General features: G+C 40.5%; 1 protein-coding gene across 2 annotated transcripts; it reads right to left on the bottom strand.

The window, feature by feature from the left end:
* Positions 1–958: 958 nt before the first annotated feature.
* On the bottom strand, positions 959–26,500 carry GPNMB (glycoprotein nmb). 2 transcript variants are annotated; one of them, XM_007089057.3, is made up of 11 exons: positions 26,294–26,497; positions 18,228–18,380; positions 17,193–17,336; positions 14,624–14,788; positions 12,266–12,424; positions 11,651–11,962; positions 8,084–8,182; positions 7,213–7,315; positions 5,691–5,905; positions 2,267–2,360; positions 959–1,825 (listed from the first exon to the last, which is right to left on the bottom strand). In XM_007089057.3, exons 1-11 carry the CDS (start codon positions 26,364–26,366, stop codon positions 1,672–1,674), a joined length of 1,671 nt encoding a protein of 556 aa, XP_007089119.2. In that variant the 5' UTR covers positions 26,367–26,497; the 3' UTR covers positions 959–1,671. The 2 variants fall into 2 exon arrangements, with proteins under 2 accessions (XP_007089119.2, XP_042824110.1); XM_042968176.1 differs by lacking the exons at positions 959–1,825; positions 2,267–2,360 and adding an exon at positions 4,701–5,139 and having other exon boundaries at positions 26,294–26,500.
* Positions 26,501–26,863: the final 363 nt, after the last annotated feature.

Here is a 26,863-nt window from a genome sequence, read left to right as displayed (position 1 = left end):
TTATTTATTTATTTATTTATTTATTTATTTATTTATATACAATTTATTGTCAAGTTGGCTAACATACAGTGTATACAGTGTGCTCTTGGTTTTGGGGGTAGATTCCCATAATTCATTGCTTACATACAACACCCAGTGCTCATCCCAACAAGTGCCCTCCTCAATGCCCATCACCCATTTTCCCCTCTCCCTTTCCTTGCCTTTACTTTTAATTTAATACTGTTTAAAGAATCCAGAACAATTACAGAAAATCTTTTTTTTTGGATTTATCTGATTATATACATTTATATATTAAATTTATTGAAGTTTAACATACTCTATATATTTTTAAATATAAAATACTTATGAAATTATCAGTACTCCATGGGGCAGCATTAAACAGCTTTTTATGTGTCAAAACTATAATGCAATAGAAAGGCAAACAACAAATTGGAAAAATAATTACAATTCTAAGATCTTATTTCTTTTCACACTTTATTTTTCAGGAAGGAGAGAAAAAGAATGCCTTGTCTGACATATGGTAGTTTTAGTTACAAATGGAGGTAAAACCCTTACTGATCAAGTTACTATATCATTTAAATAGGAAAACCAATAGGAAAAGCATGGGCCTCCTTTTTGGAAAATCATAATGTATAATTTCAAATACATGCACCAGAGTGTACAGAAATCCAGATATATACACAAGAATGTAAACACTCTGAGTGCAGGGCCGGGTACCTAGCAACATGCCTGATACACAGAAAGTGCTAAATAAATTTCCATGGAATAAATGGGTGAATACCATTCCTTTTTTTTTTTTTTTTTTAACTTTTTTTAAATGTTTATTTATTTTTGAGACAGAAACAGAGCATGAGTGGGGGAGGGGCAGAGAGAGAGAGAGAGGGAGACACAGAAGCTGAAGCAGCCTCCAGGCTCTGAGCTGTTGGCACAGAGCCTGACGTGGGGCTCGAACCCATGAACCGTGAGATCATGACCTGAGCCAAAGTCGGACACTTAACCGACTGAGCCACCCAGGTACCCCTTGGGTGAATACCATTCCTTTACACACCTGGGCAAGGTAGGTTGTCACAAAAATATTCACGCCTATTTATGAGATTAGTATATACACATTTTTTAGTATAAGAAGCATGTTTGGCTTGTTACTGTTTTGCTGGGAGCTCATGCATGTTCATTGAAGTAGAATTCAGTTAGGTTGGAACATGATCTTAAGGACAGGAATACATTGGAGTTATGCATTTGGTTATACGGATAGCTAGAAAGTGTCCAGCCTCTCCTTCCAGTGAACCTAGGCAAGACTCTAATGAATAGTATCTTCTCCCCCTATTCTTTGGAGTGTATCTATCCCACTAATCACCTAACACATTATAACTGAAACATACATCATAATGAAAAAAAAGCACTGCTAACTGGTTTTATCAGTTCTGTAACATGGCTGAGGTTGTGCGCAGTATAATTCCTCTCTACTTCTCTAAAATGTCATTTAGCCCATAAAAAACAAACAAACAAACAAACAAGACAAAACGAAACCCCAAAAAACCTTTGGACCTCCCTAAGCCACAATATATATTCTAATAATAATTTTTAGGGAAAAAAGTTAATAGTCATCGATTCTGGCACAGCTCACATAAATGGCACTGGAGTAAGCTGTTGGTCAGAAATAAAGCTGAAGAGTTAAAGAATTCCCGGTTGGTGACTGAGCAGTGGATCTTTTTCCTGGTTTCCAGGGCGGAACATGGCCTTTGCACGGTTGAGGGAAACACTGAGGCCATTGCCTTTGACTACGATCCCAGTACTGTTTTCTATCAGTTTGTATCCCTTGCGTTTTCTGAAAACAACATGTTAGATTAAAAATAGATCTCCAGCTGGAACTGTTACTTTCTACAATCTTACATGCCAAGTGTAAAAGGGTTAATTCCATTTAACCGAATCCACAGCTTTTAAAACACTGATGTCTTATGAAAGTATAGTTATTTTCCCTTCTTCATGCAAGAAATATGCCTGCCTACTATAATTTGCGATTATATGTTAAACATTAAGCTGACACAATTTTGTAGTTACTCATGTCTGGTAGCATTTTGAGGATTAAAAATAAACCATAGAAAAATTAATAATCTAGTTTGGTATTCATCATTCAATGGAAGATTTTCCTCGCCTACACAGAATGTTTAAAAGCAAAAAATAGGGAAAATGGCCCATTTATGCAGAAATATGCAGAAGTTTTGACAGTATACTATGGGAACTTAAAGTGTTAAAAGCAGCAACTTACTTGTACACCAAAAGGGTGATCGCAGTGACGAATATGGCCAAGCAGCCAACGGAGACCAGGGCACCATTTGCCATTCTTAAAGGGGAAGCTGGGTCTTAAAACAGAAGCAAGACAGTATTAGTGACATCTTCCACCTAGAGGACATGCTACTCATAATGCAATTAAATAAATGAGGAAAGTGGCTATCAGAAGATACATGGCTCCCTCTGGGCTTTCAGTAATCTTTTCCATTAAATAATACATAGTCTTTGGGTCAGGTTATCTTCCATTTAGAGAATGAGTTAGCATGTCTGGAACACCGTGTTAAAGGGCTCCGAAGAGAGATGTCATGTCCTGGAGACACCTGCTCAGGTCTCAGCTGACCCTGCAGCACCCACAAGGTGAAGGGCTCCATGCCCCTCCTGGCCACTCCTCTGGCCTCATCTCTCACCACCTCCCTTCCAGCGGTTCTAAAAATCCTGGGAGTTGCCTATCCTCCCCGTGCTCTTACAAATCCCCATGCCCTCTGCTAAGACTGTCCTTCCCCTGGCTCCTCTCAAGTGTTCACCCCTCAGGGTGCCTTCCAGACATTCATGAGGGCACTGGGTCACGACACCTGGCTGTGTCACTCCTCTACCTGCCTCTCTTCCTCTGCCTTGATCACATTGTGTTGCAGTTACTGCTTTACCCATGTTTCTCTCCCACTAGATTACAAGAGCCACACAACAGGGGTTATGTACTCTCTGTATTCCTGGAAACTGGCAAATTAACTAGTCTCATCACTACCACTAAAGTATGATTGGGGTTTATCTATTTTTCTTCCATCTCCTCAGCCACCACTGCAGTCCCAGCCACCAGCCTTCTCCCCAAGAGGACCTCTTGTGTACCTGCTTCCACTTTTACCTTCCAGGGATCCTTGCTTCACTCAGCAGTCAGAATGATCTTTAAAAGCATCAATCAGATCACGCTTCAAACTTGCCGGTGGCTACCCTCACACACAGAATAAGACCCAAGCCCTACCACTGGTCTACAATGATCTAAATGGGCTGCCCACTCTTGAAATTCAGGTTTCAGTTCAAAGGAGGCCCTTCACCAAGCAGATGCTGCTGGGTGGGCAGGACTTTCCCTGACCTCCAATCTAGAGAGCTGACCTTGACCCCTTTCTCTCCCATACTTCTCTCCATGTCCCCACCTGGTTTTATTTTCTTCACAGTGTCTTCTTCTTCTTCTTTTTTTTTTTTAATGTTTATTTATTTTTGAGAGAGAGAGAGAGAGAGAGAGAGAGAGAGAGAATGGGGGAGGGGCCGAGACACAGGGGAACAGAGGATCCGAAGCAGGTCAGCACAGAGCCCAATGCTGGCCTTGATCTCATAAACTGTGAAATCATGACCCGAGCTGAAGTCAGATGCTTAACCAACTGAGCCACCCAGGCACCCCTCTTCACAATGTCATCTTATTTGTTGGCTCTTTCTGCCCACAAAAACGGGAATCTTCTTCATCTGATTCCCTCACTTGTCTGGAACTGTGTATCTCCTGTCTAGATCTCTGTTGGACACAGAGTAGATGCTCAATGAATATTTGTTGAAAGAATTGCAGGTGCTTCACAAATGTTCATGGGATCAATGAATAAAAGTCATTTCTGCTCAAAGTATATGGGTTTGCCTTTGAACAAGGATATTTCTGAAATTCCAACTTTGAAACCCAAGCCATCAAGTTACAATCCCCACTGGATTAAAGGCTCTCTTTCTGAGCTTCCTTTATTTAGATTTTGAAAATGGCTCAGGTCACCTAAAGTTATCACTCACTGCAAGGAGAATTAAAGGAAAGCAAACATCTAAACATCTAATCCAGATAAGAGAACAGGGGTTTGCTAGCACTGAGGAAGCTTCATAGAATAGGTTATGACCCTAAAACGTTGTTCTAAAAAAACTCCACAGCAGCACAAGAGGAGTAACTGTGGCATCTCCTGGAGGCAATAGTTTTGAAGACAGGGGCTCACTAGGGTCCAGGGCCTCCAGCATGCCTCCTTCTTCCCTGCCCTCCCCGCTCTCCACCCCGGTCCCAGTGCATCTTGTCCTGGAGGAAGCAGGGTACCTTTGTATCCTTGTTTTTTTTTAAAATCTATACTTTAGATCTCACCAACTGTAAGCTCTCATACAAATAATTATATGTATGACTACTTAAGCTCTTCTTTCAAGGAAGTTAAAGCTGCCTTTTATATGGTTAATGAGCAAATATATATTTCAGTACATTTTACCTTATGAGATAGGCTCCAGATCCAAAGGAGTTGTTTTGTTTGTTTGTCTGGTTTTTTGTTTTTGTTTGTAAGAGAGAGCGAACGAGCACGTGTGAGGTGTGGGGAGGGGCAAAGGGAGAGAGAGAGAATCCCAAGCAGACTCAACGCCCAGCATGGAGCCTGATGCGGTGCTCAATCCCACAACACTGGGATATGACCTGAGCCAAAACCAAGAGTTGGACGCTCAACCAACTGAACCAGCCAGGCGCCCCCCCCAAAGGAGTTCTTTGTGAGTTAGTCATTAGATTGTACCTGGCAAGATTCAAATTAAGGAGCAAAGTAAGTGCTGTAATGTGTACACAATTTAATCTCTCTTTCCATTCCACCACAAAGCATTTCTTCTAGGAGATAAAGCAGTATCTTTTAACAAAGTCGATTACAAGTGAAATTCAGTTGGGCTCACCAGGTGGAGTTCTAATTTGTGATTGGGGAAAATTAGAAGCCACCAGTAAATGAACATCTCTCAAAGAAATCCTTTAGTCCACTCTGCTACCATTTTAGCTCTCCAGGCAGTAGGGGGCAGAGAGGAGAGGAGATTTGCTGGTGAACGTGTGAGGACTACGTAGGTTGGTTTGTCACTGTCACGCTGTAATGCTTGCTAGAATTTGGGAAGGGAAAGAGGAGACATATGGCAAGTTAGAAAGGAGCCAGGAGTCCACTTGGTTTCTCATTTTTCTTCTTGGCTTCATGTCTTTGCCGAGGTGGATTCTAATGAAAACATGACACAAGTCTCCCCCTTTTATAGTTTAATTGAAGAACATTGTTATTTTTTGATGTTGGGCTTTACACTTTTCCCTTGAAACATAAATCTCTTTGAACATGCAGTGATCGTATCCCATTATTACTGGTCCATGATCACAGCTGATTTTTTTCATCAAACGATTTTCCTTTGGTCATTATTTCATTGGGTCTCTCTCTCGTTCTCTCTCTCTCTCTCTCTCTCTCTCTCTCTCTCTCTCTCTCTCATCCCTGCCCTAAGTAGATTTGCTGTTGGACTTTAATGCCAGTTCTGAAATCCACATTAACGATAGTTCAATGATTTTTGCACTGAATATCAAACAGTGACAACAAAGACTTGAATGGCTTTATTATGAGACACACACTGTACCTGCAGTATGAAATGTTCATACAACATAAAACAAAACTTACCTCTTGCAGGGACAGAGACGAGGGTGCTCGTAAGGGCCAAACTGGTATCATCACCCAGGGTGAGGTTCACACAGTATGTCCCAGACCCAGTGAAGGCTCTTCTCACGGTCAGCAAGCACATACCAGCCACGTCCACATCCACAGGGTCGCACACTGTGCTGTGGGCGAGCTGGCAGGTCGGGTCAGAAACTATGGTACAGACCTCTGTGGGGATTCTGAGGGTACAAATGGCACCAAGGGAGAGAGATGTCATATCAGTTTAGAAGGGACAATCACAATCATTACGCATCTATAAAACTGAATTTCACTTTATTATTTTATTCTTGCATACAATATAAGAATATCAAACTATATGATGTCAAATTGTCACATATAATTTATTCCTAAAAAGCCTGGGTGTGAGCTACTCCTTCCCCTGTATCCTCAGAAAGGTGTGGCCCTGGGGGTGGAGGAGAAAGAAATCATGACCCCCAAGGCAAGGGGCTGTTGGAAACTGTGTGAAGTCCAAGTCATTCTTCCACATCTGAGCTTCCTAGAATGCCTGCAGATACAGACAGCTTAGGTGTTCGGCAAATATATTATTAAATGCCAGAGCTGGCCCTGCCTGGGTCCCTGCAGAGGTACAACAGTGACAGCAACAGGAACTATTTATGCAGTATTTACTACGTGCAAGGCACAGAGCTGCAGATGTGTGACATGACCTTGCCTATTCCTTTCAATGACCTGATAAAGAAAGTAAGATTAGCCTAGTGTAGCAGGTGACAAACCAGCTCAGGAAGGGGAGAGACTGGCCCCGGGTCACACAAGCAGAGGTGGATCTGGGACTTGAATAAGTGAGGTTTGACAACCATGAGACAAAGTGGCCATGCATTACTGTCTTAGCCACTGTGTCACCCATGAGTGGCCTTCCCGGAAGCAGAGACCAAGCTCTGATGCTGGGGCTAGTGAGGCATGGGTGGCATGGAGGACAAGCACTCTTCTCAGCTGGCTTCATTCCTCCGTTAGGTTTTTCCCAATTTTCTGCCATCCTCATCCCTCCCCTCTCCCAAGCTTCTTATCTGTCCCTTCTTATTAATTATCACTAGGACATGGCCATTCCACACTGGTTTCCCCACCACTCAGAGGGGCCTCAGGGACCTAAGAGCTGGGTTCCGAGCCAGGTCCCAGCCTATGAACCATGCTCTGCAGGTACCCACCATCTTGGGGCACTGTGTGCCACAGTGGGCCCATCTGTAAAATGAGGAGACTTGGGATTGGGTAAGGATTCAATATGAAAACAGATATAAGATGTTAAGAACACAGTTAAGTATTCAATCAATCATTATTATTCAATTTCATCAACAGTTAAAGGTAATGAGCATTGCTTAACTCGAGCAAAACTGTGCACGTCAGAGCGCCTCATAGGGCCCTTCCTTGTCGTGGCTGACTGATAAATCAGGAATCTAAATCAACTTGGAAGGGGAGACGGCGTTAAGGCCTTTGCTCAGGCCTTGACCCGCTCCTCTGGCTGACATGTACTCACGTTCCTTGGCAGGTCACGACAAAATCCATCAGGGAGTTGTCAGGCTGTGGCACGGGCATCAGAACATCTGTCATCCGGACGATGTTAACCTCTAGAATTCCCTCTAACAAAACAGCCCCCAGAGAAAAACAAATCAAAATACAACAGATGCCAAACCAGACTGTTACCTAATAAACCAGAAAGCCACACAAAATGGAGGAGACACAGCCTTCTCCCTGTACCAGAAGCACACCAGACCTAGGAATCTACCCCATAGCTTGAACTGAACTGAACTGAACTGTTCTTCGTTCCAACCCAGCTCTTCATTTCTGGAGTCTGTGGATGTGTCAGAAGGCAGCACTCCTTCTGGGCAAGAATTTCAGAAAAAGCTACCTCCTGGGAAGATGTAGTGCTCAGGCTCAGGCCTTGGCCACCTTCTCTCAGCCCCACGTGCACAACTTGGGCTTCAGCCCCCACCTGTCTTCTCTGTGGGGTACCTGTGGGCAGTGCCCATGGTGCACAGCCATCTCTGGTGGCCCTTTCTTACCCACGAGAAGTCTGACTTTGTGAAATCAGCTAGAGGAACAAAGTGGATGTTTGGAAACTTGCTACTGCCCTTTCTTCAAAGCACCTTCATTCAAATTTCTGGACTCCACAGTGTGGGGATCAGGCTCCTTAGCATGTGGGCCTTATGCTGGGCTCATTTCCACCAGAATGTCTAAGGAAGGCCAGGGACACAGGTGGGAATCTAGACACTAGTAGAGTCTTTGCCTGGGCACATGTGATGTCACCTTGAACAGAGTGGGTGCCCCTGCCCCCATCTCTCCAGACTCAGCAGAGCAGGAGGGTGGCCCAAGGTAGATTCTAACATCCTTCCCCCTGCTTCTCTTACCTACAATTGTGATGGTGGCTTTAAAGTAACCGTATCTGTAAATCTGGCACATTTCATCTGGACTCTCCCTCAGCTCCAGAGGGTTGTCATTAGCTGATGCTGGAGATTGGAATAAGATTTTAGATTAGTTGCTGAGAATGTAAAAGACGTACATAATTCATAATAACCAAGAATATAAACAGGTACATGACAACCAAAAATTTAAACATCTACCTGCCCTTTAGAAAAACATCAAGAGTTCTATACTATCAAATCACTGCAGAAATTTGAACCATGTAATGGTTCATGTAGATGTGAAAGCTTTGAGGCATTATAATTATTAATTTATATAAGTAAACCAAATCCTGTATCTTCTTGAAACACAGGAATCAAATGAAAGGTAGAAGCCATATTAAAATGTGTGATACAGCAATCATGATTAAATCAAGCAGGCCGTAATCGATAAAAGCACAGTTTAATTTTTGAGGCAGGTGTTCTGGGCTCGATTTCAGGTCTCTTGGTTTTGGCTGTTTGAGACCATGGGCACATCATTTAACTTGTCCTTACTTCAATTTCCTCATCTATAAAATAGGAACAACACCTCCTGATCCACTGAGGTTGAACTATGCTTGCCATATAGGAAGTCCTTAATAAATATGTTTCCTTGTCCCAAGCTGTGTCTCCATACATCTATTTAGATGTAGATATGCTATAACATATATAGATACATAATTACAGATGGGAAGTTTGGTGCAAAAGAGATTAAGAAGCAAGCAACAAAGAGAAAGGTAGTTCTTTTCCTGTTTGGGTGTTTCATAGCTCCAAAGCTTACATTCTAAAAGTCTTGTAGCAATTGATGGGCTGAGGTGTGGGGAAGGAAAGGAATGAACACCAGACACTTTGAAAATAACCCAGGGGCACCTGTGTGGCTCAATCAGTTAAGCAGGTGACTCTTGATTTCGGCTCACATCATGATTTCACAGTCGTGAGATTGAGCCCTGAATTGGGCTCTGTGCTGTGTGTGCAGCCTGCCTGGGATTCTCTCTCCCTCTCTCTCTGCCCCATCCCCTGCTTGTGCACACACACACTCTCTCAAAAAAAATAAATAAACATTGAAAAAAGAAAATGACTTGTCGAACATGATTAAGGCAAAGAATTTAATGCTCTATTAGTCGCAATTTTAAAAGCTCTAATTATGGTGTTGGTATTCCTTTACTAAAATAAAAAGACTGGAAGGAAAATAGCATAATGAAAATTTCAAAAGGCATGAAAGTGAACCTAGTTGGGGGGTGGGAAGGGCATCAGAACTTCAGACGAGTTGCACCCTAACGTAGTGACATGTAGGTATGAAGCTGGTTGGGAGATTTCTCGAGGGCTCCTCTGAGCCTTTAGTGGGTAGATGGATGTGCCCTGTGACTCTCCTTTGTTCAGAGGGCCTTCTCTGAGTGATTCCCAGAGCTTCTCTGGAAACAACTGCTGCATGGCACACACTTTGGAAAAGAGACACAGCAAGAGATTTCTTTTGTGTTGGGTATTAAAGATGGCTGGACCCCTTAACAGGCAGAAATTATCAAGTTAGAACATGGAATCATGACCCTGCCATCTTTTAAAATAAAACTTCTTTTAAAAAACGCCCAAATGACAAAAGTTAAGGATTCTACCTTTGGTAGAATGCTTGTAAAAACGCATATGGAATTTTGTAGACATATCTATAAGGTCAAGTCTATATCCATGTATCTGTAAAATCAAGGCATAATTAAAGGACCAATTAGATAAAGCCAGGCTTTATAGTGAAGCTTCCCTTTACTATAAAATGTAACTAACTCATAAGGTTACTACCTTATATCTAGTGATCCAACCTATGGAAATAATAACAAAAATTTGAAATACCCTTTCAGTGACTTAAAACATATTTTTTTTTATAAATGCTGTATGATATAAATATATTCTAAGAAAAACAGCTTAATAAAAATGCAACTTAAAAAAATGAATGTTAAATAAACTAACATTACATCCTTTACCATTTAGGAATTTCTGGACAGTTCTAAAATTACAGGCATCTACAATTTATTTTGAATTTTATACCTGGTCTCCTTACTTATAAAGAAGATCGTCAATAATTATAGAAAAAGATATTCTTACAGAAATACCAGAATGAAGCTATATGATTAGATTTGTTCAGTGCAGTTATATTTGTAACTGGAATTAGGATTAACCTAATCAAGTGTCAATAAGAGAATGGTTAAATAAATTATACATTTATACACCCTATGTACTTACATACTGTATTTATACCTACAACGAAATACTATGTAGCCATTGAATAAAGTGAATTATATTTATATGAACTGACAAGGGAACGAGATCTATGATGTTTGTTAAGTGCAGAAAAGCAAATTACAGAACCATATATATAGCATGAGCTCATTTACATAAAAATCAAACCAACAACACCTATGTATATTTATAGAATATGTTCGTGATGCATAGAGAAAGATCTGGAAAGAAACGCTCTCAACTATTAACAAGGGTTAATGCTTGGGAGGAGAATGTGAATAGGGACTTTCACTTTTATTCTAGACTTCTCTATCGCTTGAATTTTTATTAAGGAGCATGCATTAATTTTGTAATTTAAAACGTTTCAAAGAAGAATGAATCAAAATCAGTAATGACTTGTATTGTCTTGATTTAGCTAGGCCAGAGACTTAACAAGATTTCATTTTATTAATAACACACTATTATAACGCTTATTATTTGGTTAAAAAAAAAAAAAGAATTGCAACAAGTCTAGACGCCGTGATGGAGTATTTCCTCTGGGCTTGGGGATGGCGCCCTCTTGTGACCAGTGAGGGGGATGCCAGTCTATTACCATTCCCCTGATAAAGTGAGGCTAAGATGTAATAATGTAGGGTAGGATGGGGCATCAGATGCAAGCTAACACTTTCCAAAGTAGACTCTTAACAACTTCCTGAATGTCCTTATATACTATCAGTAGAGCGTGGGATTTAATTAATTATGCCTTATATCCAGAACAATTTTTATGTCTGGAGTCTGTCCAGCTTGCTCACTGAGAAATACTCTCAAGGTACATTCTTTCTTGGGCCATTTGGAAACTACTTTCAAGCATGGCTGTGTTTCATGGGACACTAGGTGGATGTGGGCAGGGCAGGGAGGAGATTGGAAATGGGGATGGCCTGAATGTTTATAAGGGGACAAGGTGTCCTCTCATAGCTAGAAAAAATGGGAGAGTAACAGAAATGTGATGGGCCAGACCGGGAAAGCATCTCTACACATAACGAGGACCAGTACAAATTAGGAAGTTCAAAGAACTGCACACAAGTCATGAAATTCTACTTGCAAAATGACTTTAAACATGCTCTCCTGTTTTCTCTATTCTAACAGCTTAAAATGGTGATAAAGCAGTTAAAGAATAACAGGTACAGAATGGCATCACTGCAGAGTTTCTACACAATCCTTTAAACTAGTGATGTAATTATGTAACCTATGTTCTTGTGTGTGTGTGTGTGTGTTTCTTAGGTGTTAAGGAACCCCCCTCCCCCCACTCAAAGATCACCTGGAAACACTTACGTAGAAAAGAGGTGGGTTTTGGAGGTTTGGGTGAAGGTGAAGGACAGGGTCCAGGCACTGCAGCTTGCACAGTGAGGTTAAGGTTAAAGGTTCCATTGAGTACATATGTATGATTCAAAGTTGGATTGTTGGAAACAAACAGACCAGTATTATCCCCGAAGTTCCACTTGTAGTAAATGGCCGACTCATTGAGGAAGTGACTGGGGTCATGAATCAGGACAGTGAACATAATGGGGAGGTCCCTGAGGAAGGTTTCATCAGATAAATTTCGATCATTCTTCTGGTACATAGTCACAAACACAGGAATGTGATCTAAAAAATATACCCGAAAATAGAAAGAACACATGATTGCTTGATTTTAAGTGGATGACTTCAATAATGTTTTCAGGTTAAAAAATTAAAATTAGGGATAATTCAGCATCATTTTCCCTTTTCCTACACAAGTTTTCCCAAGTTATTCTGGAATCATAGATGGGGTACAATATAATAGATAAGTCTGGGAAGGAACCTATATGAATCACAACCTAACCCAGAACACTTGGCTCTAACTCTTTCTTAACGAACTAGTCACCAGAACTAAGTGCTTCACCATCAGTTAGAGTTCACACGACTCACCTGTTACCACGTACACATCTTTCACTTTTGCAATAGGAACATATGCCCGTCGGTGTCTTCTATAAACAGTTACTTCCATAAGTTGAGGGCCAAGTGGCACATTGGCTGTGTTTACAGAAACTCTTGCTGAACCCCGTCCTAATTTCTGGAAATACTGACCTTTGAAAAGATGGCAATTTTTAGTTATTGGCACATTACATGATCATTTTAGGAAGTTGTTGTTTCTTAACGACTTGTGACTGCCACTTAGAGAGTGCTCTGGAAAAAGAAAAACAGGATGGGGATGTGGTCCTAACTGGTTCAGAAAGGAAGATAGTGCTTATTTCATGTAAAACCTTCTATAACAAACCCACAACTAAATAAATATAATTGTATGTAGTTGGTCAAAATGAAAAGAGCTGTTTGGTGGGATAATACAGTTAGTCCTTAGTTTACAAAGAAAAAAGTTTTTATAAGTGATCAGGCACTTGAAATACATATGTTTCCCACAGAAAAGTGTCCAAGGGAGTTAAAACAAATTATCCAAAAATCTACCTTACTGTTGTAACAATATTACTATTTCAGCTCTATTATTGAGCAGCTTTTTTTTTTTAGGGGACTAGAATCTTCCACTTTCTAATAGTATTCATGTATAAAAATGCAGTCAGTAAGTGATTAAAAAGAGTATAAAAAATAATGCAGTGGTTCTATAAACACATTCCTAGGACACTCCTGACTCACTCTTTTTCTTTCTCCAGCCCTCACGTAAATCTAACTACCACTGGCTAGCTAGTGAAGGTAATTTCTGTCCTTCAGGATTCAGGGATGTTTTTCTAATCCCATTGAGGCACCCAGCATAGATGTGTGATTGGAACAACAGAGATGGTAAGATGGATGCTTGTGGGGATGACTAAGGACCATATTTGTCACATGGTCAAAGGTATCAGAAAAATACACTAATCTTCTCAGGGAGATGTGATGTGGGATCCCCTTTATCTTGAAATGCAGGGGTAGTTCTGTTGGAGGTTGTAGGGGAAGAAGGTATCTCTTGGGGAGTTAGTTATACATGAGGAAAATGTTAGCCTGGGCACTGAAAGACCACAGAAGCACTTGGTAGTTGAAGGAGATTACCAGTTAACTCAGAGGCATCAGAATATGGAAATTCAAAAGTCTTGTTAGAAAAATGGCAATTTCTGGGCTGAGAGCTGATTTTTAATAAAGACATCCTAACTAGCTAAATTAATGGATGTTAACTGGGCTAAGAAGAGAATGGAGTGTTAGTGAGCATACACGACTCCATGCAAATGGTAAAGTCAAAGAAATGATGACATTTGGTGAGTTGACTGCCAGGGCCGTGAAGACAGTGAAACAAAGCCAGCCTTCAATCCCCTGATTTAACTAGATGGGCATAATATTTGATCTATATTTTGTACTTCATTAAACTGATGTGCATTGTTAATATTTGTTTTGATTTATAAATGAGTTAATTGGACAAAGAAACTTTCTCTAATTTATGAAGACAAAACATTTAGAAATTTAGAGCCTGTAGGATTGGTAGCAGTCTTTGTACGTCAGAGCAAGGTGGGACCTGGTGATGTTTTTAACTAAGAACTTAGCGGTTTTGCTAATTATAACCTAAATTTGCTCCTCCTAAAAACAATCATTTCAACAATAATAAAACAAAAGTGGATAACATTTGTGCTTAAAAAAAAAAGAAGGTAGACTATGTCAAAGAAGAATAGTAGTTAGATTATGTTATTTTTACACAATGGAATATTATGCAGTCGTTAAAATAATGTACATAATTTTAATAATAGCCAAATGCTCACGATACTCAACAAAAATGTGTATACAGTATAATCTTAAGAAATACTAGCAAAAAAAAAAAAAACCCACCATTGTGTTAACAGTGGTAACATCTGGTGTTAATTATATACTTTGCATTTTTCATTTGTACTTTTCTGTATTTTCCAAATTTCCTATAAAGAGCATAAGTTTCCTTCTTAAAAATTCTCTTGACAAAAAAAAAAAAAAAAAGAAAAAAATCAAATGTCCATCTGTGTGCCAAAGAAATACTAATATTTTTTCATATTGCTGTTTTAGACAGAAATAAATTGAGTAGTTTTATTTTAAAAAAGAAAGCTGAATTCGTTTTTTTTCCCATCTTTCAATTCTATAGTGTCCCAAAGATTTGCTAAGGCTAAACAAGATTTTATTTTTATTCCATACCCTCCACCCCAGCTAAGAAAAGTTAACAAAGTAACTGTTGTGAAACTCTTAGTGTTAGAATTCTTGATTATGGAATAAGAAAAGAAAAAAAAAGGAAATTTTAAAGGGAAAGTAAAGAAGCAGATAAGGGAGTTTTGTAAAAAGTCCCACCAAGTGTGTGAAAGACGTAGACAAAATTCCATCTCTTCCATCCGGGGTGGTGAGGGAAAGGTTTTCCGTCGGGGAACACGTTATGATGGCCTGGGCTGTTGCCATTTCCCGAGTCAACCTCCTCCGTCCAGTTGTAAACATACTGGTCAGAAGATGGACCAGTATCTAAACAGAGAAAGACACAAGCCGGGCTTGTCATGTGGGCTCAGAATGCTCAATGCTCATCACTGAATTAAACATCTTTTCCTATTTTTCATAAATATAAATACAGTTGGACAACTAAAACCCTAAAATTCAGAATTCATCTGGTGATGCATATGTATGCCTGTTTCCTGCAGATAGGTTACATTTCAGTAAAAGTTTCATCTAAATCAATTATTTAGAAAGGTTCAATCTAGAGATATCACAATATATTTATTTTTAATATTGGTTCTCTGAATCACAACTGTATTCAAACCAAACGGAAGGATGCTTTATCTTTTTATGTTGGTACTGCTTTCTGTAGCTTCTTCTTTTTTTCTTTCCTGAGTCATTTGGCATCAAATGACTCTCTACTTTTAAAGATTTTGGCATGCTTCTCCTAAAAATAAGGACATTCTCCTACATAACCTCAGTATCATTAAACTCCTACTAAAGTCTAATCAAGGGTCACATACAACATGTGGCTATTTTGTCTCTTCAAATGATCAGAAAAAAAAAAATAGAAGTAAATATGGAAAAAAGTTACAATTGTTGAGTCTAGGTAGAAGGTATTTGTGTACTCAGTATACCCTGATTTCAACTTTTTTGTATATATGATATATTTCTTCTTTTCTTTTTAAAAGTAAGCTCTATACCCAATGCGGGGCTTGAACTCAGGATCAAAAGTTGCATGCTCTACTGACTGAACCAGGCAGGTGTCCCAACATATTTCATTTTAAACAGGTTATGGTAAATATCTTTTCACCTAGAATAGTTTCCTCACCCTCTTGGTTTTTTTTTTTTTTTTTTTTTTTTTTCCCTCTTGGTTTTTTATGTCACTGACGTTTTTGAAGAAACTTTTTATTTATTAATCTATTATTGTTTTTTAATTCTTAAATTGTCCCAAATAGCTAGTGAGAGTCCCTTCAAGCTAGCTCCTATGTCCTTGTGATGTGTCTCCATTGGTCCTTGAGCATTTCTGCACTTTGGGGCAGGCTCACCTGGTACTTTCCCTGTCCTCGACCTGGAATTAGTATTTTCCTCAAAGATCCCTAGTTCCTTTAAAAAAAAAAATTTTTTTTAACATCTCTTCATTTTTTTTGAGAGACAGAGCACAAGCGAGAGTGGGGCAGACAGAGAGGGAGACACAGAATCTGAAGCTGAGCTGTCGGCACAGAGCCTGATGCGAGGCTTAAACTCATGGACCCTGTGATCATGACCTGAGCCGAAGTCGGACACTTAATCGACTGACCCACCCAGGCGCCCCATCCCCTAGTTCTTTTTCATGGTAATAGATATTATATAAACATTTTCATAAGTCACTGAGACTCCTTTATATAAAAATGCTCAGAGAGATAGATTGTCATTTGAAATATTCATATAAATCAGCTTTTTTAGAAAAGAGAAAAATTACTACAAAATATTAAGCACTTAACAGTTTAAAAATATCAAACCCTTTTTGTACAGAATCTAATGTACAATTCCTAATAGGAAGATGATAAATAATAAGGAATGAACACACTGACAATCTATTAGAAGTTGTAAGTAATAAAATCAGATCATGGGGCGCCTGGGTGGCTCAGTCAGTTAAGCGTCCAACTCTTGGTTTTGCTTCAGGTCATGATCCCAGGGTTGTGGGATTGAGTCCTGCAACCGGCTCCATGCTGTCAGCACAGAGCCTGCTTGGAATTCTCTCTCTCCTTCTGTCCCTCTCCCCTACCCCTGCACTCACACAAGCTCCCTCTTTCAAAATCAATCAATCAATCAATCAATCAATCAGATCATAAGTGCATTTAACAGTCTTGTCAATGATCAAAGAGTCTCAGTAATTAGCTCAGAGTTTTTGAGACTGTGCAGTTCTCAAGATAATTTCCCTTGATGCATTTGTGTTCATTTGTGCTCTTTAACATGTACAAAGAGCTCACCTGCTTTAAGAGCAAAGCAAAACCAAAATATACACATCTGAGCATTTGTGTTAGCCACACATTTGCATAAGTGATACTTGTGAGCAGAAATTAATCTCATCAGTAAACATCTGTCAAACTGGCTATTCTCTGAGTAGCCAAAAGAATTCCAAGTAATCAAACCAAAATCTGAGAATCAACAATGTATTTTCTGGCTAATCAACTAGACACTAAGAGAAGGCTGAGCGTGATAATGTAACTTTTGAAGAAAGTTCCAGGAGGCAGAAAGCCATTAGTTTGTTTGCTCAAGTGGGTTTGGCTAATGTTGATGTGGGAACCCCTCCCTGTTACCCAATTTGAGTAGGGGGTGACATGAGATAATAGCATCTTGCACGTACAGAGGTACCTGTGAGCCTTTAGGTTTATGATGTAGGTCTCCAATAGGAGAACTAGCCTGTTCCTGTGGCATGAGTAACATTCCTTACCATTTCTGCAGTTCTTCTCATAAACTATGTTGCCACTGACATCTTCCATTTGGCATCTGGGGAATACCAGGTTTACCACAAACGTTATAGTAGAGCCCACAAGTGCTGGTGAATCACTGGTCAGAATCGCCTGCACGTGGCCACCTAGGACATAAAAAAGTGCAGCTTAATGATCAAGCACCTTTTTCCTTTCACTGATAAGTAAACAAAGAAGAGTTAAATCCACTAATAAGGACCAGAGCATCCTTATGCCTTGATTTTATTGTATTTTATTTTATTGTAATTTATTTTATTTTATTTTATTTTATTTTATTTTATTTTATATTTGTCCTTTTTTTTTTTTAAATAAGGACCACACCCAGTGTGGGGCTTGAACTTGTGACTCTTGTGATCAAGGGTCCTGAGCTCTACTGAGTCAGCAGGCACCCTCCCATCTTTATGCCTATTTACGATCAATTATTTTCTGGATTCCTAACTTTTGCTTTCAGAGCACAACATTCTAGAAGACAAAAAAAAAAAAAAAAAAAAAAAAAGTCAAACCAATTAAAGAATTATCTAAGCATAGAAAGAACATTTACTTAAAATTTAAAAAAAACCTGTTTGATTATACAAAAACAAGTTTTAAAGGTTTGTATTTTTTAAACTCAGAAGGACTCATTCTTTCATGCAAATGGCAAGATACTCACTTTCTGATAAACCACACTTTTGAGATGGTCAAAACTACTCCAGAGTCTCTGATCTTCTGAAGAGGACCATTCCCATATTAGGTAAATAGATTTGAGGCTAAACCTGCTTGCTCTCCAAAATCTTCCAAGAACTACAAACTTACCAGTTTCTGAGGCGATTAAACTTTTTTGTGTTTGACTTAGAAAGTGATCATGTTCAGATAAAGATTGCTAAATTCAGGTTCCTCCCACTTACTAGAGTACTGTAGTTCATGGAAGCAACACAAGCCATGCGATCTCCAAGTCTACAATCTATGAGACTGACTTAGATAGGAAATGATAGTTGTTTGCCTTGAATCTTCTGATTTACCTTTCCAGGAGTTTTTCCACCTCGAGTCTCCCCTTTTCCACACTGGATACAGTTTTTCATTCCACTCATTTTCATCTGAAGACCAACCATTGAGTTGGTTGTACTCCCTCATATAACCAGAAGTTCTTTCATTGCTCAGCACATCATGAAATCCTATATCAATATTTGAAAAACAAATTATTTTGTCTATTTCATTCTTCTTTTAGTACTTACCTTAAAATAAAGCAATTTTTCATTTCATAAGCTTGGAAAGTAATACTTGATATTTCCAATATGTCAAACAAATAGAAGTTATTTTTGTATTAAAAAAATTTTTTAATATGTATTTTAGAGAGGGGGAGAGAGAGAGAGTGAGCAGGGAGGGGTAAAGAGAGAGGGGGACAGAGGATCTGAGGCAGTCTCTGAGCTGACAGCAGAGAGCCCTATGTGGGGCTCAAACTCATGAACTGTGAGATCGTGACCTGAGCCGAAGTTGGACGCTTAACCAACTGAGACACTCGAGCACTCCTGTTTTTTGTTTTTGTTTTTTAATTTCTACTGGAAATAGCTTAAATAAAACTAATCAGATCCTCTTTCTGAAGTTTAAATGAGTAAAATTCAAAGGAAAATTTTTGAAAATTAGTATTTCTTAGCTATTATTTGGTTTCTCAGTACATAGTCTCTGAATATTGGATTTGATACAATATAATTAGGAAAACACTGCTGCCAATGATAAATGTTCTCTTGGCTAAAAGAATGCCAGGATGAGGAATGCCTCCAGGTTTTCAAGAGATGCATACCAGTACTGGAGAGCCCACTGTTGAGCGATCTAATTTTTTTACGGCTCAGTATATGGTCTGACTTGGTGAATGTTCCATATGTAATGTGTAATCTACAGTTGTTGGGGGTTTTGTTTTTTGTTTTTCATCTTTATTTTTCAGAGGGAGAGAGAACATGAGCAGGGGAGGAGCAGAGAGAGAAGAAGGCACAGAATTCAAAGCAGGCTCCAGGCTCTGAGCTGTCAGCACAGAGCCTGACATGGGGCTCGAACTCACAAACCGTGAGATCACGACCTGAACCGAAGTCTGATGCCCAAATGACTCAGCCACCCAGGTGCCCCTACGGTTGTTGGTTTTTAAATATCATTTACGTTAAGAGCTGGTTGACAATGCTTAAGCTTTTTAAAAAATGTTTATTTATTTATTTGACAGAGAGAGGAACCACACACAAGTGGGGGAGGGGCAGAGAGAGACACAGAAAGTGTGAAACCGGCTCCAGGCCTGAGCCGTCAGCACACAGCCCGATGCGGGGCTCGAACCCAGAAACCATGGGAGCATGACCTGAGCCAAAGTCAGACGCTTAACCGAATGAGCACACAGGCACACTGATAATGCTTTTTGAGACTTCTATGTTCCTACTGATTTTCTGTCCACTTGTTATTTCAATTACTCAGAGAGGATTGTTGAAATCTTCAACTATAATTATGGGATTTGCCAATTTCTTCAGTTCTATCACTTTTTGCTTATTTATTATTTTTGAGAGAGAGAGACAGAATGAGCAGAGAGAGAAGGGAGAATCTTAAGCAGGCTCAATGCCCAGCACAGAGCCTGATGCAGGGCTCGATCTCATGACCTGAGCCAAAATCAAGAGTCAGATGCTCAGCTGACTAAGCCACCGAGGCACCCCTGCTGAATGTATTTTGAAGCTTGGTTTAGAATTGTGCAGTCTTTTTCATGAATTGATCCTCTTACCAGTAGGAATTGCCCTTTATGTCTGGTAATATTCCTTGTCTGAAGAACTCTTTGATAGTAATGTTTAGTGATTAACTGGTACATCTTTCTCCATCCTTTTATTTTTTTATAAGATTTTTAAAAGTTTATTTTTGAGAGAGAGAAAGAGGGGAGGGGCAGAGAGAGAGAGGGAGAGAGAGAGAGAACCTCAAGCAGGCTCTGCATTGTCAGTGCAAAACCGATGCGGGGCTCGAACTCACACAACTGTGAGATCATGACCTGAGCTGAAGTCAGATGCTTAATTGACTGAGCCACCCAGGTGGCCCCTACCCTTTTATTTTTAACTGATTTATGTTTTTATATTTGAAGTGGGTTTCTTATAGACAACATATTGGGTTTTTTTTTTAATCTTCAGCATGTTTAGGTCATTTTACATTTAATGTAATTATTGATATTGTGGGATTTAAATCTACCATCTTGTTCTTTTTCCATTTGTCCTATCTGTTCCTTGTTCCTTTTTTTTTATTATGAGGTTATTTTTTGAGTTTATCTCTTCTTCTGACTTATTAGCTATATCCTTTTGTGTGGTTGTTCCAGGCTTTACAAAATTCTAATTCTTTTGAAATTCTTTCTCATCTTGAGTTGGTCTTTTGGCCTTGCCTGACAATTCCAGGGTTCACGTGGTCTCTCCTTTCTTTGAGGATTGTAGCAGATTTGTTGGTTGCCTACCTACCAGCCATTCCAGCCTGCACCCCTGCTTGTCCTCCCCACCTTGTTACAGAGCTTCTATTCTAACAGTTCAAAATTCCAAAGGCTCACTTTCCTAGCTTTCTTTACAGTATGGGCAGGAGCAGGTGATTAGAACCTGGCCATTCAGAGCTAACAGGAAGTCTTCTGAGGGCTTCTGGGAAAGGTTTTCCTCCTTCATAATAAAATAAAAAATAAAAAATAAAATAAAATAAAATAAAATAAAATAAAATAGCCTCCATTTTTGTTCACATCAGAAGTGATCTGGGAGTTGGTAATATAATGTGAGGCCCAGAGCTGTGATAGCCATACTTAATCATGAGGGCACAGATCTGAAGCAGCCAATACACTGAGGATGCAAAAAGAGTTCTTGATGCTGTTGAGCTCTTTATCTATCTAGCCTTGCCTGCATCTGTACTGGTTGAGGTAACATATATCTTGCTCAAACCCTTTTAGTATTTTGTTATTCACAACCAAAAGCTTAATTGTCTATAACTCACAGCCAGCCCCTAATCATACACTGGCTTAAATTCTCCTCTCATCAATTCATACGATCTTGTGTCATCTGGACTAGAAATCCCGTCTTCTCTTAAATACTGAAAGAGAACTTTCAGAAGGTGTGGTATTTGGTAGGTGCTAAGAGAAGCCATTTTGAATGGATGCCACTAACCTCTGTCTTTTATTTCTCCTTTTTGGTAGGTGGAGGGAACAGCCTGTTGTTTCCATCTTATAAGGGAGGCGGATGGAATGGAAAAGAATATTGAAATGAATACTGAACAATCCAGATGTCTCACAATGGGTGAATGTTATGAAACTTGGTTTCTAGTCTTGATTTTGTTACTAAACAGGCTGTGTAACCTCAGGCCAGGTCTTCTCAAGACCTCCAAATCAGAGAAAAAACAAGTAAGACAAAACCCAAATGTCTTGTGATTCTGTGAGATTGTTTTTATTTGGAAACAGATACTAGGTGAAGGCAGGTTTATCAATCAATGTTTATAAGTGGATATTCATTTGAATTGAGTCATGGAGTACTATAATACTCAATGTGGAAAGAATTAACATTAGTTCAAATCACTTCAGTTTATAGATGAAGAAATTCAGGCCTAGAGAAGTGACAGGATTCACTCAGGTCACCTTTCATGGAGTGGAAATGAAGATTCACATCTTTTGATTCCCAGGACCTATTTCTCTCAATTCTCCAAAGTGTCTTCGTCTTCCTCAGATCCAGAGAGAAAGCCAGTGTTTCCGGAAACATAATCAAAACATGGGTTTCTCCTCTGATTTTAAATGTCAGCAGTGAAGGAAAAATACAAACTTAAAAGAGTGACAGAGAATAGATACACAAGTCCATGGAACAGAATGGAGAATGTAGAAATAGACCAACTCAAATACACCCTACTGATTTTTGACAGAGATGCAAAAACAACCCAATGGAGTTTCGAAAGACAGCCTTTTCAATGAATGGTGCTCTGAAAAAGTGAAAAGCATAGGAGAAATTTTCAGTCTCTACACTAGGCAAGAATTCTTTGACTTGACATTAAAAATATGATCCATAAAAGAAAAAAAGAGATAAGTTAGGCCTCATTAAAATGAAAAACTTTTGCTCTGTGAAATATCATGTGAAGAAAATGAAAAGTCAAATTACAAACTAGGAGAGAATATTTGCAAACCACATTTCCAATAAAGGACCGATATCTAGAATATATAAAGAATTCCCCAAACTCAACATTAAAAAACAATCTAATTTAAAAATGGATAAAAGACCTGAACAAATATTACACTGAAGAGAATGTACAGATGACAGAAGAAACACATGAAACCATGTCCAGTATCATTAAACGGTAGGGAAATGTGCATTAAAAACACAATGGGATGTTACTATACACCTATCCAAATGACTAAATAAAAAATGGTAACATACCAAACGTAGGCATGGGTTAAAGACAGCAGATCACTCATACATTGCTGGTGGGAACATAAAATGGTACAGCCACTCTGGATAACAGTTTGGCAGTTCCTTGTAAAACTAAACATGCAATTAACATGCAACCAAGCAATTGTACTCTTGGGCATTTGTCTCAAAGAAATGGAAACTTATCATCACACAAAAACCTGTACATGAATGTTCGTAGCAGCTTTCTTCATAGTGGCTCAAACTGGAACAATCCAGATGTCCCACAATGGGAGAATGTTTAAACTGTGGCATATCCTATACTGTGGACCACTACCCAGTGATAAAAAAGAGCTACTGATACATGCAACAGCTTCAGTAAATTATGTTGAGTAAAAAAACCCAATACCCTCACATTACATACTATAATGATTCCCTTTATATAACATCTTTGAAGTAACAAAATTATAAAAATGGAGAATGAATTAGCAGTTACCAGAGCAGGAGGTGGGGTAGGAAAGGGTTGTAGGTTTAAAAGGGTATGAAGGCCCCTTGTGGTGTTGGAACAGTTTGGTATTTTGACTGTATCAGTATCAATACCCTGCCTGTGATACTGTATAATCATTTTGCAAGATATTACCATTGGGATAAATGGGATAAAGTGTATAGGGGAATCTCTTTGCATTATTTCTTAAAACTGCATGTGACTTTACAAGGACCTCAAGAGGTGAAATTAAAAATAAGACACACTTGGGCACCTGGGTGGCTCAGATGGTTAAGCATCCGACTTCAACTCAGGTCATGATCTCATGGTTTGTGAGTTCAAGCCCCACATTGGGCTCTGTGCTGACAGCTCAGAGTCTGGAGCCTGCTTCAGATGCTGTGTCTCCCTCTCCCTCTGCCCCTCTCCTGCTCTTGCTCTGTCTCTTTCAAAAATAAATAAACATTAAAAAATTAAAAAAAAAAAAAAAGACACTCGGGGCACCTGGGTGGCTCAGTCAGTTAAGTGTCCAACTTTGGCTCAGATCATGAACTCATGGTTTGTGAATTCAAGCCCTGCATTGGGCTCTGTGCTGATAGCTCAGAACCTGGAGCCTGCTTCAGATTCTGTGTCTCCCTCTCTCTCTGCCCCTCCCCTGCTCACACTCTGTCTCTCAAAAATAAACATTAAAAAAAAAATTAAAATAAGACATACTTAACAGTAAGCAGGTTTTAAAAGAAAAAAAGAGGTGGGGGGGGGGAGGGCAGGGCTAGAAGTGAAGGGAAATGGATCCCACGCAGCACCCCTGTGGCTTTTCTGTCTCCACTCTAGAACCTCTGCTGTGTGTACCAGCAGATAGGTGGTGGCCAGGTTGGCTGTTAACTTTATTGATACCTACTCTTGCCTCCTTTTTACCAGGGGCAAGGAATCCCGTGGTGTTTGATACAATGGTAAATTCTACCCATCCTTATTTTTTTTCTGGACAGAATATTTAGTCTAGGGCAAGGTGAAGACAGGAATGACAGGTTTTGTTACATTTTGCTTAATAAATTGGGACTCTTCTCAAACCCACAGCCAATATTTAAGATCAGGCTAATCTGTTTCACTGAGCAGAACAAATTAGCACTGATGGAAAGAAGGCTAGAATTAGGCACAGGTCTCCATTGACTGTCAACTTCTCTGTCCCTCTATCTCCTACGACTGCAGACTCTAGGGAATTCTGTCCTGGGAGCTACATTGAGGTAATACAATTGCTACCTTGTAGGACTCCTACCCCAAGCACCTTCTGTTAGCTAATGTCACAAGAACCCCATTACCCGATTTTTCAAATGAGGGAATGAAAGCTCAATGGTGCTAAGTCACTTGTGGCCCAGTCCCACAGCTGGTAGGGAACCAAGTCTGTCCAACAGCAGGAAGGACCAAGGTTGGCTTGAGCTTTCTTCCTCTTAATTGCTGTGTAGCCTGGGGCAAGTTACTTGCCTTCTTTGTGGCTAGGCTCCATGTCTAGGAAACACAATCATCACAGTGCCAGCCTCCCAGCCTCGGCACCCTGTGAAATCCTTGGTCTGGACTCCCTCATCAACGACAGGGTGCCTCTTCCCCGACCCAGTCACAAGAGATGGCAGGGCTGGTGTCTCTGGGGACCAGCACAGCCCAAGCCTGAGAGCTCAGCCACTAGGAAAATGGACTGTGCCTCTGGCCACTCTGCTCCTGCCCCTCACCCTCACCTGGGGGGCTCTGTGGCCCCCAGCAGCCCCTTCTCAGCCTCACCCCGTCCTGAGCCTCTCCAGTCTTGGGTAACCTCGCCTGCACTCCACGGGTACCAGCAGCTCCCCCTCTTCCTCTCTCTAGACTCAGCATTCCTGCTGGGATCCCACCCTGCAAGGACAACCTAATTAAAGGACTTTTCCCCCCACAAGGAGGAAGGGGAGAGAAAAGAGGGTTTGTGTGGGCGCCTAGCCCATGTGTCCAGGATCCTGCTCACACACAAGTGGGCCCAGCAGGTGCAAAAACCTGGGCTCTTGGTTCCCACACCTGTGGAATAGGGAGAGGACCATCTGCTCCTCGGTGGTGGTTGTGGGGATGAGTACTTGAGTGATGTAAGTGCAATAGCTGCAGAGTGGCTACACACGGGCACGAGGTAGACACTGGCCCCTTCCCTATGCCTACCATCCTCCCCCACCCTGTAAACCCCATGGAATGGTCTGACACAATCAGGACCCCTGGACTTTTAAAGTGTGTTTTTTTTTTTTTTTTTTTAATGTTTATTTTTGAGAGAGAGTTCGCGCGCGAGCGCAAGTGCGGGAGGGGTAGCGAGAGAGGGAGACACAGAATCAGAAGCAGGCTCCAGGGTCTGAGCTGTCAAGCAGAGACACCCAGGTGCCTAAGGACCCCCGGACTGTTCATCACTGAATGTCCCTATTCTGTTGCAGTGAGGTGGGGTGGACCTTCTGGGAGACCTTCCCTCTCCCACTGCACACTACCTGCAGGAGCGTGGGGGCCACCACAGCCACCTATCCCCTGGACAGACAAGTGGGCCGCACACAAGTGCAGGGAACTGAAACCCTGGCTTTGCATTCCAATTACAAGAGGAGCTTTTTAAGCAAGGAGGCTCTAAGCCCATCTCCAAAGATTCTGGTTTCATCGATCCGAGCCTCTCAGCATGGTTAGAAAATCTCCAACCTCTAACGTGGGACTAGAGTTGAGACCCAGGGCTTCGGCTCTTCTCTTAGTAACCTCACTCGAAAAGGAGCTCCTGCAGGTCTGTGAAAAAATCTCAACAAGACTAGCAACGGCTTCTGGGCTGGGATGATTAGTGAGCAGATCTAGATTTTAGGCCTCATTTCATTTGAGCTGACTACGCTACTGGATAGAAACTAGACCAAATTTCGTGGGAGCCATTGCTTTGTTCTCAGGCCAGAGACTGTTCCCCTCACACCTCCACGCTCCCTGATCCCTGAGTGTGGCAAGAGGAGGTGGCCAGTGCAATGGAAAAAAAAGCTCCTTAAGAGAGGGTCTGCGTGGCTATTACTTTCCAAGAGCCGGAAGCAAAAGCTGGAGCTGGAGACATTTTGCTGTGGTTTCAACATTCCCAAGTGTTTCCAGAAGACATGAATGAGCACGAAAGTTTCCTGAGGAGATTCAGGAAGTCCCCTTCTGGCTTAGGTAACAATACTTCAGGCAATCCATCCTTTTAGTTGACAAAGAATGGGTTAAACACAGAAACTCAGTTACTCACGTTTGGCAGCATCAAGAGGCAATCTTGCAGCCAGCAGCAGCAGCAACCCCAGGAAACAGGAGAAACATTCCATGCTGAATTCTCACAGACCCAGGCAATCAAGGTTTAACTTTTAACTCCCTTGGCTCCACCCGCTAAGAACAACAGTGCTCTTCTGGCCTCTGCTGCGCCCCACTCCTTATTTTAATTAAATACAGGGTGCCTCAGGGCAGATCATGTGATGGTATTAAGCAGTCTTGCCTGATCTGGTCTCTGGAGTTCAAGCTCTTACAACTCATGTGCTTCTGACTCACTCACTCTTAGCATCTATTCTCTCTTTTCAGATGTGCACCGTTTCAATGTTGTGATTCCACGTTTCTAGTTAAACGGACTTCCTTTCCTATGGACCCTACTTTAATATCCTTCATCAAACAAAATTTCAATCTCCAACCTCATTGTCAACTTGATGCGGTTCCTTTACTGAGTCATTCACCCACAGCGCACGTGGCCATGTCACAATTGCGCTTCTTTAGCTGTGCTTCAGATGACCAGCTCTTCCCAGTGCTTGTACATTCCCTTCCCAAGAGGGGA

This window comes from Panthera tigris, chromosome A2 (genome assembly GCF_018350195.1).
Source record: "Panthera tigris isolate Pti1 chromosome A2, P.tigris_Pti1_mat1.1, whole genome shotgun sequence".
NCBI classification, from domain to species: Eukaryota; Metazoa; Chordata; class Mammalia; order Carnivora; family Felidae; genus Panthera; species Panthera tigris.
Note: the sequence above shows the minus strand (reverse complement) of the source record. Positions and strands in the feature narration are given on the sequence as shown.

What these genes read in the sequence shown, in the direction of transcription:
- GPNMB (XM_007089057.3), bottom strand. Translation starts at nt 26,366, where the DNA reads ATGGAATGTTTCTCCTGTTTCCTGGGGTTGCTGCTGCTGCTGGCTGCA. An exon ending in AAAACCCACCTCTTTTCTAC is followed by an intron (nt 8,183 to 11,650) that starts GTAAGTGTTTCC and finishes TCCAATCTCCAG; the next exon opens with CATCAGCTAATGACAACCCT. An exon ending in CGTCTCTGTCCCTGCAAGAG is followed by an intron (nt 2,361 to 5,690) that starts GTAAGTTTTGTT and finishes TTCTGTTTTAAG; the next exon opens with ACCCAGCTTCCCCTTTAAGA.